A 17,321-nucleotide genomic window follows, 5' to 3' on the forward strand; every position below is an offset into this window, starting at 1 on the left:
CCCCAGTGTGTTTTGTGGGATTGTCATTGATGTTAGGTCGTGTTCTGCTCGTGTTCTGCTTGTGTTTGTTCTGCTCTACCCTGGATTGGTTTGTGTTTTGGTTACTTTGTGTTGTTGTTTTCTAGATTCGGCTTTGTTTTAATAAAGCTCACTTTTTGTTAAACCCTCGTCCTGCATTCTGCTTTTGGGTCCTCACCTTTACCACACCGTGACAACAAGAGCAATTTAAGACGAATTTACAAAGTAAAAGTAACATTAATAGCAACAGCGTTAGCAAGTACGGTATGTAACATTCTATAACATAAAGTAATGTCTGTTAGGTTATAAAATCAGAGAAGTGCTGATTAAGATTTACGTGTCCTCTGTAATCCCCTGATCACGCTGGGGGCTATTAAAGGAACCAAAGAAATTGGCCTCAGTTTGGGTCTAAAAATATCCTTTTCTGGGGTTTTCATGGTTCAGGAAGCGTCTGTCAGACAGTCAGCCGGGTGACGCAACTGCACAGGAACCCTGCCGAGAAACTTAACATTCCTGCTGCCTCACGCACAAATATTTATCAGAGCATTTTTATAGTTCAATTCCAACATTTATACTGTGTGTGTGTGCGTGTGCATGTGTGTTAGTGTTCGATCAGTGTCAGTGCTGCAGTCCATGTTACATTACACATCAATCCTCGTTATAAAACTTTAAAGCCGAGCTCTGCTTTAAATGTGTGAAGCTCCAGCTGGATGATTGAGTTGAAACGTGATCTGATACCTGCAGGTTTCACATTTAATTCATGATTTTTGGATCTAGAAATCTTTGGCCAGCATTATAACTCCCCAGTTAAAGGTATAATATGTCAAATTTCGGCATTAAAATGTTTAAAACCAACTAGACCTATGATGTTATAAATATTGTAACATACATTTTTATGATACATTTTTTAGTTCCTGGTTGTTTTTAACTCGTGAAGGATTTTAGTCATCGGACGTCTGGATCTGAAGTTATCAGAGAAACGAGCTGAGGAGCGACGCCACCAAAGTCTTTCCTTACTGTTTTGGTTGACAGTAACCTGGTGGCACACAATGACACATTGTGCCTTTAATTTAAAGGTTTCAAGGTAATTTAGTAATCTTAAATTGAAATTGTCTGAATTTTCTGCAACGAGGATAAAAATGTGAAATGTATTTATAGTATTAATGTTTTCTTTTTGTAATGTTAAAGGTTTCATATGAGAAGTTCTTTAAACAAGTAAAGAAACTCCATGTGTGTGCTTCCAATTACATTATAGTTGAATGTACGTTGTATAGTTTAGTATTGCATATTTATGCAAATTGATGGTAAATGAAGGGCTTTATAACAGCTAATGTTTGTATTCATGCATTCAACCTTTTTATGCAAAAACGATTTATACTATAATACAGTTATAATACTGATACTGTTCAAACATATTTAACTTGTGTGAAGATATATTTACAGATTAAACAGTAACATGATGACAGACAACAGGGAGTTCAATCAGAAGTGACTTTAATTCAAACAAAACTTTAAAAACATCAGCAGAAAACTCTCTTCTCTCCCTTTAAGAAAGCGTTGATGCAAAAACAAAACATGACATGCAACCTTAACCTGGTGGATGATTGTTGATCCCTGCAGGTGACATCATCACGTTAAACCTTTCGAATATAAACTCCATCACTTCTGATCTAAAACAGCAAAATCTGCTTTATATCATTTACTATTAACTGTGGAATTCAGGAATTAGTATGATATCACCGTTTATTTATTATTTAACTGGGGATTCCTTCTTTTGACTTGTAAATGATGACATTTCTTTAGTTTTAAAAGGTTTGTGAACATGGCAATCTGCACAGATCCTTGAGAGATTATCTTCTTAAAGTTTAATATCTCATCTCATATCAAACATGTATTATTTCATAATCGACTGAGCAAGGCTCGCAGTTTGCCCCCACTTCCAGTTGTTGTGCTAAGCTAGGCTAAACACGTCATCCTGTATTAAACAGTATTGTTGTCTATATGCTAAATATTTAGCCAACAATATCACAAGCTAAAATATTGTCCTTGTTTATAAACAGTTAGCGTTCTGCTAACAACAGTCACTTCAAAAAACACGAGCAAATATTAGCTGATGTTAAAGTTTCTGTCTGGCCAACATTTTTATTTCTGCACATTGCAAAATACTAACTCCAGAAAACTTTATTAACCTCACAGTACTCAACTATTTAAAATAAAAATCCCCTTTGTTTAATGTTAGCAAAACACAAAACTTTACACAGAATTTAGTGTTTAGCAGCATCAGAGAGACACTTTCATGAATTAAAATGCAAAATGGACAATATTAACACGTCAATCAGAAAGAGAAGCAAATGAAGGAAATGGCATATTACAAGTAAAATCCAATTACAATTAGTACAACAAATAAAGATTCAAAATTAAATTAAAAGCAGAGGGTCAAAATCTACTCAAATAAAAACAAAAAAACAATTAGTTATATGTCTTCAGCCTGTCCAGTTCTCTGAGGTTTAAGTAAAACAATTACATAATGTTTGTTTGAAATAGAAATGTAACACAGATTCAAACCCGACATGTTAGAAATGAATAACAATGTTGTGCATAATTAGACATTATACAGTATTTCATTCAGCTGACCCAACATGGGATTAAACCCAACATCTGAGAAACTCTTATTTAAATTGTGCAGGACAAAATAAATGCTGTGAAATAAATTAAATCTAATTATCGAGCTTATTCATGATGTAGATATTCAAACTTTTCCTGCTGATGAAGACGGTGAGATGTGATTGAAAGCTCCCAAGATAGTAAGTGGACCTTGAGTTTAGGTCAGTTTAGTTTGTGCTCAGAAAAAAGTTGCATTTAGTTTTTGGGTCCAACATGACTGAGCCATTGCAATAAAGACATTTTAACTGTTTAAAAAGAGTGTTTTATTTGTGTTTGCATTTATTGTTATCCAAAGAGCAGCTCCAACAAACTCATTTAGAGTCCAGGATGCCTCCGACACAAACTTTCTTTAGTGCTCAGAAAAACAAGTTTCATCCGCCTGGTGAAGACTGTGTGATGTGGTTGAAAGCTCTGAAACCCTTTTCTATTTACTCATATATGTATTTCTCATTTCATTTACTCATTTGTTTCACAAACTGTCAGCTCTGGAAGCTGCTGTCTGTATCTGGAAGTATCTGGCTCCAGTCACTGTCGGCACTTTAAGTGCTAATAAATCCTCCAAATGTTTCTTTAAGTACTTTAAACACTTTTCTGTCAACTAGGCTCAACTGAACAAGTATTGAGTGCTTCAATGTATTCCAAACATCGATACATCAACTGGACTAATAGTATTTTAAATACTAAATGTCAAATAAACCTAGAATTTAAAGACTTTAAGCGCTACTTATTCGGTATTATTTATACCTTACTTATTTCTTTTATTTGGATATAACAAGCTAAACAACCGTAGTCGATACTAGTATAGTATATAGTGTCTGACCTTGTAATTCTGTTTTTGAGCAGCACTAAAACTTCTAAAACACCAGATAGTGTCGAGCCCTGTGTGAGTCTCAGTGCTGACAGGGTGTGTCCAGGTTCTGCCCGCACCTCCAGCAGCAGTAGTGATGATGATGCCACGTCCGTCCATCTTTAGCCGTGTGGAAAGACTGACAGAAGATCAGCTGCAGGAGGAAACACAGGACGGGGGCAAAGGGGAGATAATTATAATTAAAAACGATAAATAAACATTGTTGTTTAACTGATCGTGGTGGTAGGACTCAGGTATATTATATTCTGCAGGTCAGCATTATTTAAACAAAACACCAACAATTAATACAACAACGGTGGAATTAATTTAAATAATATTTAACACCTGTTAATGTCATGCACCTTTCAAACAATAAAATGCTTTAGAATGTTAAAAATAATAAAACATTTGATAAATATAATAAAATAAATTATAATGATGATAATAAAAAATAATAAAACACTAGTTTTACAGGTTTTATTGTTCATAAACCAAAAGCAAAGGGAAACATTTAAATGAAACCTCAAGGTGGCGCTAGAGGAGAAGTCAGAGTATCTCCAAAGTGAGTAGGATTTATCCTCTGGGGAACAATGTCTGTACAAAATGTGACTCCAAACACATCCCAACGTGGCTCTGATATTAATCTGTACCGGAAGTCTACGTGACGTCGTCTCACCTCATCGCAGCCGGAGCATCGCGGCCAGACCGTCTGACAGTAATGTCGTCCGCAGAGCAGCTTCTGATTGGACCAGAAGTAAACCAGGTCCACCAATCCCTGGCCACACGCTGAGCACACGAAGCAGGTGGGATGCCACAGGGCGCCACGGTAACCTGCACGCTCAGGCGTACACAGCTGGACTCTCCATGGCAACGTCACCCTGGCAACCAGTGCACCGCTGCAGGAGAGAAGGTCGTGAACCAAACTACTGCAACAAACTTTGTGTTTAAAGGTATAATATATATGTGCTTTTTATCCCGTTTTAAGCCACATTCTTACGAAACCTTTTGTAAATCTTGAAAGTTTTTTACTACATATTTTAACAAGATGACAGATTTTAGTCATATGACATCTTGAGCAAGCGTTAGCCTTCAGCCCGTCCTGTGTCCACTGGGGAAACAGTGGTTTTAGAGGTGAAACTGCTTTATTCAGTGTTTTTAACGGTTTAACTCATCAGGGTCGTTTGATTTCAAGAGGAGGAGATCTCTGCTGATAATTCGGCTTCCAGTAAAAACCTCCTGAACATCTGAATTTTAAGTTATCAGAGAAACAAGCTGAGCAAACCTTAGCGTTTAGCTCAGTCGCAGCCCCTCCATACTATTTCCGCCAAACAGCAATGGAAACACTGATTTCTAGCTTTACTGCTTTATTTAGCGTTTTTACCTGTTTTAATCACCAAATAATATAATAATATCTAAAAATATATCACAGAAATAAAAAAATAATAACACCTCTGCAAATAATTCAGCACCCGGTAAAAACCTCCTGAACAATGATCAATGAAGGAATCCTATCTGGGAGAAGCTCACAGCAATACTATTCACAACTCCACCAAACCTCTTGTGATTGAGAGGCCCCTAGCGGCAGAAAATAATATATGGTGTGTTTGAACTTCAAAGATGTCAGAAGCTTATTCACTTACATAACCAGCCTTTGTGCTGTCATCGGATCCGTTAGTGGAGCCAGCAGCGGAGGCGGTGATGCTGTTGGTCGGGCCGTGGTGCTGTTGCTCCAGAGCATCCTTCTTGTCGCTGTTGCTGCGGTCCTTGGCCTCCTTAGCCATCCTCTGAGTGGCTGCTTCCCTCAGAGCTCCATCCTCACCAGGTAAGGCCACCTCACCGACTCCAAGCACCTCCTGCTTGTAGCTCTTCACAAACAGCAGCATGGAGGAAATCTGCAGGAGGACGTCGGAGAAGAGAAAGGAAACATTGTTCCATCAAAAGGTTTCCATCACGTGCATGTTGTTTTCCAGCCATAAGAACTAATTTAGAGGAAAACTTCACCGCCAAAATGACCATTTGTCTAACAATTACTCACCCCGTGTTCCCTTGAAGAAAAGTTTGTTTTTCTCACACACAATGAACAAAGAATCCAAAAATGGAGAAACGTCTTGATAAATTGAAGTAAATGGGGGCAGTAAATATATCAACACATCTGCTTACAAACTCTCACACAACTCCTGCAGTATAATGTCTGATTTATCCAGTCGTATGCTCACTACTTCCCAAACAAATACATTTTCACTAAAACCTACCTAATAAACATTTTTTTGCTTTTGCGAAAATGCTTTTTTTCTGCTTAGTTTATCGTGGATTCATGCAAGTTTTCTTCAAGAATTCAGTGTAACACAGGGCGAGTAAGTGACATACCAGTGGTCATTTTGTTGGTGAAGTCTTCATTAAGTGACGTTGGTTAGCTAACATACAGCTTAAGTAATAAATAGCGGTGTCTCAGAGTACTGTACCTCCTCCTCGGTGGCCAGGCTCTGACACTTCATGGGGTCCTGATCGTAGGCGGGGAGCTGACTGAAGAGCTGCCTGCGTCGCTCCAGAGCTCCATCTGTCCCCGAGAGAGGACGTCGACTCTCCGGCATGAGCTCCATGTACTGCATGGCCTGAGGGGGATCAGGGGCATTTTAATTCTGCTTACTTTTACAGCAACTCATTATTTTTTACAGCAGCTTAAATGTTTCCCCAGTTATGTTGAGTTGAGAACCATCTGATTGTATTTTCACTTCTTCACATTTATTAGATGCAGAACTTGTATTATCGCTACTTGTACTTAAGTAAAGTATCTGAATACTTCTTCCAGCCATGTGTGATTAGGATTAGAATAAAAGCTGAAACAAACAAAAAGACAGAAACTAATTCAAATGAAATAATGTCTCTACATCTGTTTATCATTTACCTTTATATTTTCATGACATATTTTTGTATTTGTTTCTCTTTATTTAATTAAATGTGTTCACTGACATTGCAGCTTGTTGAACTCTCTGAGGTAAATAAATCAGAAAACACTGGTCTCACGTTGCAGTGTGAACAAGACATATGACTGCCAACCTCTCGCTCACATGGACTTTGGTTTTCAGTCTCATCACACAGCTGTGTGTTGTCAGATGACTGCACCGGAGTGAGACAGTGACTCACAGTGTAGAGGTGGATGAAGCACTCAGATCTGAACCGCAGTAACACAGCAGTGTAGAAAAGTCCTAATGTACTTAAAGTACAAAAAGCAAAAGTACTCATTCTGCACAACGACACATTTCAGAATCATGTATGTTATGTTATTGTTTTATAATTATTGATGCATTCATGTGTTCATCACTTTAATGTTGCACTTGGTAAAGGATGAGCTCATTTACTTTACATACTGCTGGGTAGCTTGTGAATGTCACAAAGGGATGAATAAAGTTTTATCTTAACCTAGAATAAAACATGATAAATTATTTGTTGATTATATTTTGTATTTATTTATCTGAATCTGAATCTTCAAAGTTAAAATAACTGACTTTAAAATGTTACTTAAGTACAGTGATGAAGTAAATGCACTCTTTCACAGCAGAAGAAAAAACATGAAGAAAACAACATGACGAAGACTTTTAGAGACCGATCTGGATCTGTCTCGACAAGTTCAACCACAGTAACGTCCCTGTGACCCCCCCCCTAATGATAGATTGTGAAACCTGAAACATATACTTGATTCTAATGGAAACCAGACGGCTGGGACTGTTCAACACACAGAGAAAGAGCTGCAGAAACTAAACTAAACTACTGAGTTCAGTGCTAAACCTTTAGGATGGGAACACAAATGTAGTTTCTCAACGTAATCTATAGCAGTTTGTCAAGAACACTATTTTATGTGATTGTTGTGTATATTTCTGTTAAAGCTCTATCATCAGAGTCATCCTCAGTCGCAGACCAACAGAACAACCTCCTGCCCTTCGCTCTGACCCTCACCAGCGTCTGGTTGAGGCCGGCCGGCGCCCAGTCGTACGTCGTGGTGTTGAAGGTCGGGTCTTTACGCGACACCACCGGATTGGTCACGATCATGCGGTTCCTCTTGTACATGCGAAGGCCGCCGCCTCCTTTGACCTTCACTGTCAAATGGGACCAGGGTGAGTCTGCGAGCAGGCGTCCCATTCGCTGGTCATCTTCCACGTCACTTCCAGGAGTGTGGTCGACCTCGCTGCAGCCACAGGCGATGCAGGCTTTCCTGCACGGGTAGGTCGAGAAGAATGGGAGGAGAGAAATATGTCACATGACCAGCTTGCATATCATATCTCTGATACATATAAGAAGTGTTGATATACATGTAGACTTGTGTACATTGTTTTTCAGTGTTAAACATCTTCCATGCATTATGTCTGTCGTGTGGATGAAGCATTAATGTTTGCAGTGGTGCCACGCTGCAGGAGCCTCTCTGGCTTCCCATCTGGGAAAACTCACAATTAAGCTTTGCGGTGCAAGAAAAAAACCAAATTCAAATGATCATCTCCACAACTTTTACTTTAATTTAGTTTGTAGTTCAAGCTGTGAGAGCTGTTTGACTGCAGAGAAAAATATGCAAAACCACAAACAACTTCCTTTAACAGCAGAGAATCATTGAGAGGAGCGAGGGAGGAGAAACCACCGCACTGGATCCAGCAGATGTTTTCAGGCAGAGAGAAACAATAATAAGATAAAAAGCAGTGAAGGGTTGTACCTCCAAGAATGTGGCTGGAATCCAGAGCAGCTCTCGTCACGTACGTGACAGACGGCTGCAGCTCCGGCTCTCTGAGAGGACACACAAACACGAAGATGTTATACATTAAAGTCAGCCCAGCTCGGTTTCTTCCTTCACATCGCTCTCGTTTTACTGCGTGTTAGTAATTCATACCAGCTTGTCATTATTTCTGTATCGATTCTATGTTTTTTATTATTTATCTGGTAAATTCTAGGTTTTTTTACATCTTTGCAAAGCACTGTTTAACTTGTGCTTTATAAATAAAGTTATTATCATTTCTACAGTAATTCTGATCCTATGGGCTACAGTCGTCAGGGAGAGCGTCAAACATCAGAGGTCACGAGAGCGAGAACTAATATTGAAAAGAATTTAGACTGAAGGAGAAAGGCCGATGAAAAGGTTGGAACGAGGAAAATTAAAAACACTTTGGTAAGTCAGAAATAATGAAACACTCGGTCATAATAATGAGATAACGCAAAAATGTTTGACTTTTTAAGGTATGAGTCTGGAGATATTCTACACTTCTCATAACGTAGTAAGTGTGTGTATACAAAGTCTGATTTATCTTCTTGCTCTGGGCGATAGAGAGCTCCATTGTTCTCCAGAAACTATTAAAAACACATCACTGTTGCACTGACATGTTCCTTCCTTACCACGAACACACACACTGTAGTTTAGTTTGACCTAATCCCACACATGCCGTCCTCACTAGAGCACCAAATGTGGATTAATCCGCCGCAGAAAATAGTCCTGTAGCTCACCAACTACTAACTATAGTTCACCAACTAGACCTGCAAGCAGTCAGTGCAAAGCCTTAAGAGCTAATGCCATGACATTCAACTGGCAACATACAGGCAGTTTTGCTTTAACTTATCATTATGACGTAAATGTTGATTTCACAATGTAATGAAGGATGAAACGAAGGCTCTACTTGTGGCACAAAGCCGTCTGTCCTCTGTAGTGTTGCCAACGTTTTTCCAAAAGTTGCCAGATGACATCATACGCTCACGTAAGAGGAGAGGGAGAGAGCCCGTGTTACTGTGATTACTGAACAACACTGGGAAATAATAACAATACAATATATTTGAATATATTTCTTGCTTTTCCCCTGACGGCCTGAAGAAGTCGATACATTGGTCGGCAGTATGTAGGCTCTTTGCCACAGCGGCGCCGACAATAAAACCACTTGGGGGGAAGTTGAAGAGTGTGAACGTTCATTCTTCACTTAATATTAACTCAAGGTCCACTTACCAGCTTTCTCTGTGGCTTTCAACCAACTTTCTGAAAGCTCTGGAGAAAGCTGGCATGAGTCCCTTTAATTAACCGACTGCAGGAAGTTTGTGTAAAACGAGCAATGTGGATGAATTCTGAGCTGGTTCTGTCCTGAGAGATCAGTTTTCCTCTTATCTATGTCTGGATTATGTTTTGGGTTTTCTTTGTGTGCATTTTAACAATCATACAAACTTAATGGGCTTCACAACGTAACCCCAAAACTACCTGAGCCAGAACCGAGTGAGAGGAGGATCCTGCAGACATGAGAGGAAGTTTTGGATGAGAAAGAAGTTTCTCAGTAAGTGTGGGAGGAAATGAAGGGAGTGACACACACACACACACACACACACACACACACACACACACACACACACACACACACACACACACACACACACATATGGATGATCTCATTGGTCCACCCAGTGACATCATCATCCTCTCAGTTGTCCCTGTACTTCATTTTTAATCTCCTCTTCAGCTCTACTATCGTTAAATCTTTTCTCCTCTTTTGTCTCTTTCAACTGTTTCATTATTCGCTCGTCTGCTTTGTCTCATTATTTCTTTGCTTTTCTTTTATATTTAAAAAGAAAGCGCACAATCCTCTTCACGACCTTGCATACTCGGCATACTCTTTCAGGATGAGCATTTTTTACAACAAACAACAACAACAATAACAATGTGATCAGTTTACCAGGTTGTTCGTGTGTGTGTGTGTGTGTGTGTGTGTGTGTGTGTGTGTGTGTGTGTGTGTGTATGACCTAGCAAACAATACTCGGGGATGAGTAACCTCTGGCAGGAAACCTGACTCCCCTCCTCTAGAACAACCTGACAGACTGTCCATCTGTCAGCAGGTATTAACGAGCTCGTCTCTCCTCAGGGAGAGTTACGATGAAACCACCTAAAGTTAGTCCTCCTCGTCCTCCAGTTTCGTAAGTGAGCATGACAAAACCATAGACACATATCCGTACCTACAACAGACAATACTTTATTCAACCTGATCTGATATAAAGCTGGTCTGCGTTAACATTTCTTACTTCGATTCTGGCTCCCAACAACACAGCAAGATGACATTTCCCCTGTGTAACGTTCGCTGACTCCTCTGATCTGTGTTTGCCTCCAGCGAACACCGTGACTCAATCACGACACTACAAAGCTCTAGTTCCAAAAAACCTCAAACTAACCCTTTTTAGATCTTCCTTCATCTTCATCATCTCCCGAGTCCCACCAGGACAAACAGACCAGCAGTCATTGTCGTGAGAGCGGACAGATGAGTGTGTTTAGAGGTGTGAAGAGAGTGTGTGTGTAATGTGTGTGTGACAGAGAAGAGGCTGTTGATCGGCCCGTGTTGAAAAGGTCACATTGATGGCGGCTGCAACAGAAACAGCTGAAGAAGAACTTCATTACATCCCTCTGGAATACACTGACTGACGGAGTGGCTTATTATCATGTTACTGAGGTGCTGCAGGGAAACATCGTTCTGAACAAACAGGAAACCTCTGACGTTGGAGATGAGTACTTCAGGCAGACTGTTTGTTTTACGGTGTTCTTGTCACTGTGACTCTGGTGGGAGTCACACAAAGAGCAGACGTGACTCAAACGTTCCCACAAACAGACAAGAACCCACCTGTTGCTCATCCTGCAGCCGGTGACCTCACAGCAGGTGATGTTGGGATCTACACTTCTACAACATTCCTTTGTGGTTGCAAAAGTTCTCTGTTTGCTTGTGTACACACACCAACATTAGTTTCTAAACTTCCCTTTTCTTAAATATTGTTTTCAATTCAATAATATACATAATGAATATAACAAGTATAACTGAAACAATTAGGCCAATAATTGATTAGTCTATTAAAAATTAATAATCAGGCCGGTTCCAGCTCCACCTTTTCATAGGAACCTAAATATATCTCGTGATCGACTTTAAAGGAATACTCACAAAATGATCATTTGTACATCATTCACTCCTGTGTTAGAAAACCTCCTGCAGTATAATCCAAGTCTGTTTCAGCTGAAACTTCTTAAATCAGTTTGTGAACGCGGCCCCCGTTCCCTTCAACTCATCAACACTTCTTGATTCTTCGTTCATCGTGCAGGCATTCTTTGAAAATCTACGTTTTCTTCGAGAATCTGAAGGCAACACGAGGTGAGTAATATACAAATGGTCCTTTTGTGGGTGAACTGGAAATATGTGATCAGAGAACAAAGCATACCTGTTTGTCTTGATGCAAAAGTGTCTTTAAGTCTTTCATATTTTGCTTTATGACGGGTCTCAAACAACATTTTCTACAGTAAAGAAACTTCTAAAAAGCTGAAATGAAGGACTAAATGATCTGAAGCTCTTTAGTTCAGCACAAACTTTTAGGATGGAGTAATCTCAACCAAAGAATCCTGAACACTAAAGTTTTATAAGCTGCTGAGCGTCTGCCAAACGACACATATGAGCCAAACTAGAAATGCATTTTTTCCGAAAGTGGGGAAACGTGTGTCAGCTCTATATTTAGGAGTCAGATAAGGTGAGTATGTCGTAGATGGATCGGACTCTGCTGAGCCTCGCTGAGTAACTCTAAACATGTCGACTATGTGACGGTTAAACTGCAGGAAACGCTGCGAGATAAGAAGCTGGAGGTCAAAGAGGCGGCGAGTTCACCCTCTTTAACGTCCAGAATTTCACATCCTGCATCCCGTTCTTCTCCATTTAATACTAAATGAAAGATAAATGAGCTGGACAGCAGAAACAGTTTGTGACGATTCAATGTTTAAAAGTGTAAACAGATAAGATATCAGGGAGGGAAAGATTGGATTGTTTCATTAATATATATAAACAGATTTCGTTCTTTCAAGCTCTGAAACCCTTTCAATGCTCTTTGTGCATTGTCCCTGTTCAAATACAAAACATATAATATTATTATTATTAATATTAACAACAACTATTTTGATCATAAATCATTTTCAGGCATTTTAAAGTAAAACATTGGCAGCCCTTTCTGCCATCTTTACATGATAAATAACATTAACAATGATTAATTGTTGATGTAATTAACGATTACTGCCCTACTGGAACTGAGGAATGTGAAACATTTGTTTACTTTAAAATGCCTTAAAAGGATTAATCAGCTCTAAGTTCCAGCTTTTCATTTGGATTTGTTGCTTTTCTCAGCGTTACGTGACATAAAGAAACTGTCACAGACTTGTTTTGTGTGTGTGTGTGTGTGTGTGTGTGTGTGTGTGTGTGTGTGTGTGTGTGTGTGAGTGTGTGTGTGTGTGTGTGTGTTGGGGGTTATTTCCATCCTGGTGATGACAGTTTTCCCAGCTCCTGTACTGTATGTATGTATATATATATATATATATATATATATATATATATATACATAAGGAGGAGGGCGCGGAGGATCAAACCCCCGACAGGTGACACTGATCCGTCAGGTTGTCCGTCCAGAGGTCAGTCTGAGGAGGATGAATTACAGGACGGATCCGAGGGGCAGCAGAACAGATCCAGAGGGAGGATCAGGTGCTCGTGGTCCTGGATTACGTTCACTGACTGAATTACAAATCTCCAGCTGTTTGAGAACAGGCCCGAGAGATTTATCAAGTGACTTTAAAATAACTTGAATCCTAAAAACTGCCATGATGGTCGTTTTGACTGCTTTGAAATGTATTTGTTGAATAAAAATATACAATCCAGTTGGTACCTGAGTTTTCTGTCAATTATATAAAAACATTTAAAAATTAAAATACAGACACTTTTAGGAAAAGTCATGTACCAACAGGATTGTATTTTCTTTAAACAAACTTATATAACATATAACCTCAATATATATATATATATATATATATATATATATAAATTATATATATATATAATTGATATATATATACAAATTATATATATATATAGAATTTATATATATATATACAAATTATATATATATATATATATATAATTTGTATATATATATAATTTGTATATATATATATATATACAAATTATATATATATATAGAATTTATATATATATAATTTATATATACATATTATTTATATATTTTTTTTTCTTTAATATATATATATATTGATATATATATATTATATTGATATATTATTCTATTGGATTATTATTATTGAAGCAAGAAGCATTTAAATATTGTAGCTGACTGTAGCTGACACTCGTTCTGTCAGGTGGTTTAGTTTACTGTATAACATTTGTATTTTCTAGCATCATTACAGGTTTTTAAAATTCTAATCTGCAAAGTAAGTAGTAACTGAAGTATAGTAAAGATGAAATAAGTAACAATATCTTCCTCTGAAAGTAACATAAAATTAAAATACTCAAGTAAAGGACAAGTACCTTCAAATTGGACTAAAGTACAGCATTTGAGTTAATGTACTCAGTTACTTTACACACATACACATATATGTATCAAAAGGAAATAAAGTTTGCTTGAAGTCGGTAAAGTCTCTTTATTCCAAGACAAAAGTTTCTCCAGACCTCCATCTACATCTGGTCAGAACCTCTCACCCTCTGACCTTTGACCCCCTCACTGCTGTTGTTCATCTGGAAGTATTTATGAATAGGTTTCTGTCCTACCTTCTCCACGGCTGCGCTCACGTCCATGTTGTCCAGCGTCTGTCGGCGGGTTTGACTCCTCTGGCTCTTCGGCTCTCTCTGCCTCTGCTCTTGCAGAACAATGGGGCTTTAAATTCCTCTCCTGTCGACCACACTTCCTCTCTCCCCGCCCACACTCGCTCCTGCCGCCGCTCCGCTCCGCTGGCTCTCCACAGCCCACTGCAATTTAACCGTCTAGACTTTCATCTCATTCCTGCTGAGAAACATCAGCTCACTTCTTTACTTGTACCTCTCACTGCAACGCCTTCACTTTCAAACGCTTTCCCTTTTTTCTATCTTAATTCCTGTTTTCTTTTTTTGCCTCCACTCTTCCCCGGCTCTACTTCTCCACCCTCAGCAGGTTTCTTCACCTCCTGATTTTGCTCCAACACTTTCTGGCTCACAGTGAATCAGCAGCTGCCCTAATTCTCTGTTTCCCTTTCTGACTCTGACAGTTACAGCTGCAGATCACGTAGCAGGAGATTCACAGTAATCAGGGAGATTTATGGTCTTTAAAACAGCAGCTGCACTGATGCTTCCTGCAGCTGACCAGGCTGTGAGTTCAGTATCAGCAGACTGTAGGACGACCTGGAGCAGCGAGGCCTGACTGCACTGTTTGTGTTTTTAATCTGAGACAAAGACAGAAAGAGCCCTGAGGGATTCCCCGCTCACACTCTGCCAGCCAATCAGAGTGAGCCTGACAAACTCCTCGGCCAATAGGAACGTCAGGGATTCCTCCTCCTCCTCTCATTCTGCAGCTTTGTAGTACGAAGCTCAGAAGAATGTAAACCACAGAGCTGAGCTGGGCCGAACAGAGCCCGGCAGGTCTAAAAGAGGGATGAAGTGATCCAGGCAGAGCCGTACAGAGCTAGGAAGAGCCAGGCAGGACCAACAGGGTTAAGAAACAAGGCCAAACAGATCCAAACAGATCCAAACAGATCAAACAGATCAAACAGATCAAACAGATCAAACAGATCAAACAGATCAAACAGATCAAACAGAGGCGGGCAGGACACCTGGGGTCAATCAATGCCAGACGGGGCTTATATGGGGCTTATATGGGGCTTATTGGTTAGGCAGGACCAACAAGGTTAAACAGAGATGACGATCCAAAGAGGCTCCACAAAGTTAGGCAGGACCAACAGACCCAGACAGAGCTACAATACGCTTATCCGCTATCGCGTCCATCGCAAACTAGGACTTCTTTAAGCCAGCTGGTGTTAATGCTGTTGGAGAAACCATCCACGTTTCTACTATCGCGCCAATAGCCCCAAAACCTGCCCATCACACGGCGTGTCGGTGTAAACACCACCCATGCTACACCGCAGAAAAACATAAACAGACTTTCCAGACAGCGTTAGCATATTGCTTAATTTAACACACCTTGTTTCCCTGTTACACAGATGGTACTCTTAAACACTTAATTATTGGCATAGACTGAAGAAATATGTTCTAGATGTCCAAAAGATTACTTCACTGTGAGAGATATGTTTTACTTTTAGAGGCTGTGTGAATATGATGTGATGTCCCGATAAAACAAAGGTTTCTCCACCAGCCCACAGTCCTGCCTACTCCTCATGCAAACAGCTCCTCCTCCTGGGCCTCCTCCTGGGCCTCCAGCTCTTCTCCTGCTCTCCTGCCCTCCTCCCAGACTCCTTGAAGCTCTCCGCCCAATCTTGCTCCTTCATTTTCAGGACTTTCGTTGCCTCTTCACGTTGGATCTCCAGTTGCTCCTCAGTTATCTTCACAACAGTCTCTAGCTGGGAGATCTTCCCTCGCTGGCTCCTCAGTATAGCCTCCTGCTCCTCCCAATCCTGATTGACTGCGTCGTCCACAATCTTCTGTAGCTGACTGATCTTGAGGCAAAACACTTTATCTTCCTTCTTCTGGATAATCTCAGCTTCAACACATAAGGTCTTCTTCTTCTGGAGCTTCCTGCTCATCTGAAACAGTTGTGTTTCTCTCCACGCTGGCTGCGATCTCTGTCATCACGTTATATTGAGAGGTGGTTAACTCAAGTCTTCAAGTCCAATCTCTGCCTTTTGTTATTGTTTTAAATGAGACACCCCGAGCAGCAGAAAATGACATATTGTGTGTGTCGTGGAATCCAGCCGATACAAACTAAACCAAAGGGTGGTGAGAAGTGAATCTATTATACTGAAATAAAGATACTTGGTTAAAGAAGTGAGCTTTTTACTCTGGGTGGCTGTGCAACTACGCACATCCAGCTGATACAAGAGATACAAGCTGGCACATGTAGAGATACAAGAATGTCAAGGGGACATGAGCAGAGCGTACGCTGGTCCCATTAGCTGTACGTAGGACAAACATAAGATGAGCATATGAAGAATAAGACAGTATAAGATAAGAAAGGACCATTATATGTGTTTAACACAGTCATTGTGAGCACGTTAGCATGCTAACGTTAGCATTTAGCTCAAAGCACAGCTTTGTCCGGCGCACTCTGCCAGGGGGGGCCATGAAAGGTTTTCAGATTCATTCATTTAAATTGTCATGATATCAAATCTTTTTTTCAAAAGGCTTAATAGCTCGAAACATAATATTCACACTTGATACTCTTTTATTGTTTTAAGAAATGCTCTTCAAATAAAACATGTCTAATATCTTTCCAAACTCACTTCCAACAGGGTGAAGTGAGGGTGCTGAAGCTTGGTCAGCGTTTTATTGCTGCTGATGTGAGAATGTGCTGATCTTTCTAATACATGTCTCTTGTGTTGTTCTTTCACCATAGGCTCAATTATTTCAAGGGACATACAAGAGGGGTCCCCGCTATATTATTTTTATTGTAAAGGGTCGTTTTAAAGTGGCAAAGAAAGTAATCACACACATGCACCTGCCTCTCTCCCATGCCGGCGGTGTTATGACATTGTCACACACAGTTAATTAAAAACTTGCTTTTGCAACCACACCTTTTAATGGACAGGTATTCATTGCAGTTGGTGGGTGTGTGCACTATCTCTGTTCCTCATTATATAAATGTAGACATCAAATGCCGTGAGTCATATGACACTGTGTTTAAAACAGCGGACTGAACTCCACAGAGAGACATAAAGGAGGAAATACTGGGAACACTGGGGTACTGGAGTACTGCTGCTGATTTCACATGACACAGTGAAAGTAACATCACAGACGTCCCCGTCTGCTTGTTGTTTTCAGCTTCACTCAGAGGTAAC

The 17,321-nt window shown here is 39.8% G+C and overlaps 1 protein-coding gene across 1 annotated transcript; it reads right to left on the minus strand.

The window, feature by feature from the left end:
* Positions 1-1,495: 1,495 nt before the first annotated feature.
* On the minus strand, positions 1,496-14,576 carry lmcd1 (LIM and cysteine-rich domains 1). The gene is given in 8 exon segments (XM_029432226.1): positions 1,496-3,683; positions 4,206-4,370; positions 4,372-4,425; positions 5,170-5,421; positions 5,992-6,141; positions 7,484-7,739; positions 8,229-8,299; positions 14,110-14,576. Coding segments are annotated over 8 exon segments (1,086 nt in total). The 5' UTR covers positions 14,137-14,576; the 3' UTR covers positions 1,496-3,572.
* Positions 14,577-17,321: the final 2,745 nt, after the last annotated feature.

The sequence above is a fragment of the Cottoperca gobio genome, chromosome 5 (genome assembly GCF_900634415.1).
Source record: "Cottoperca gobio chromosome 5, fCotGob3.1, whole genome shotgun sequence".
NCBI classification, from domain to species: Eukaryota; Metazoa; Chordata; class Actinopteri; order Perciformes; family Bovichtidae; genus Cottoperca; species Cottoperca gobio.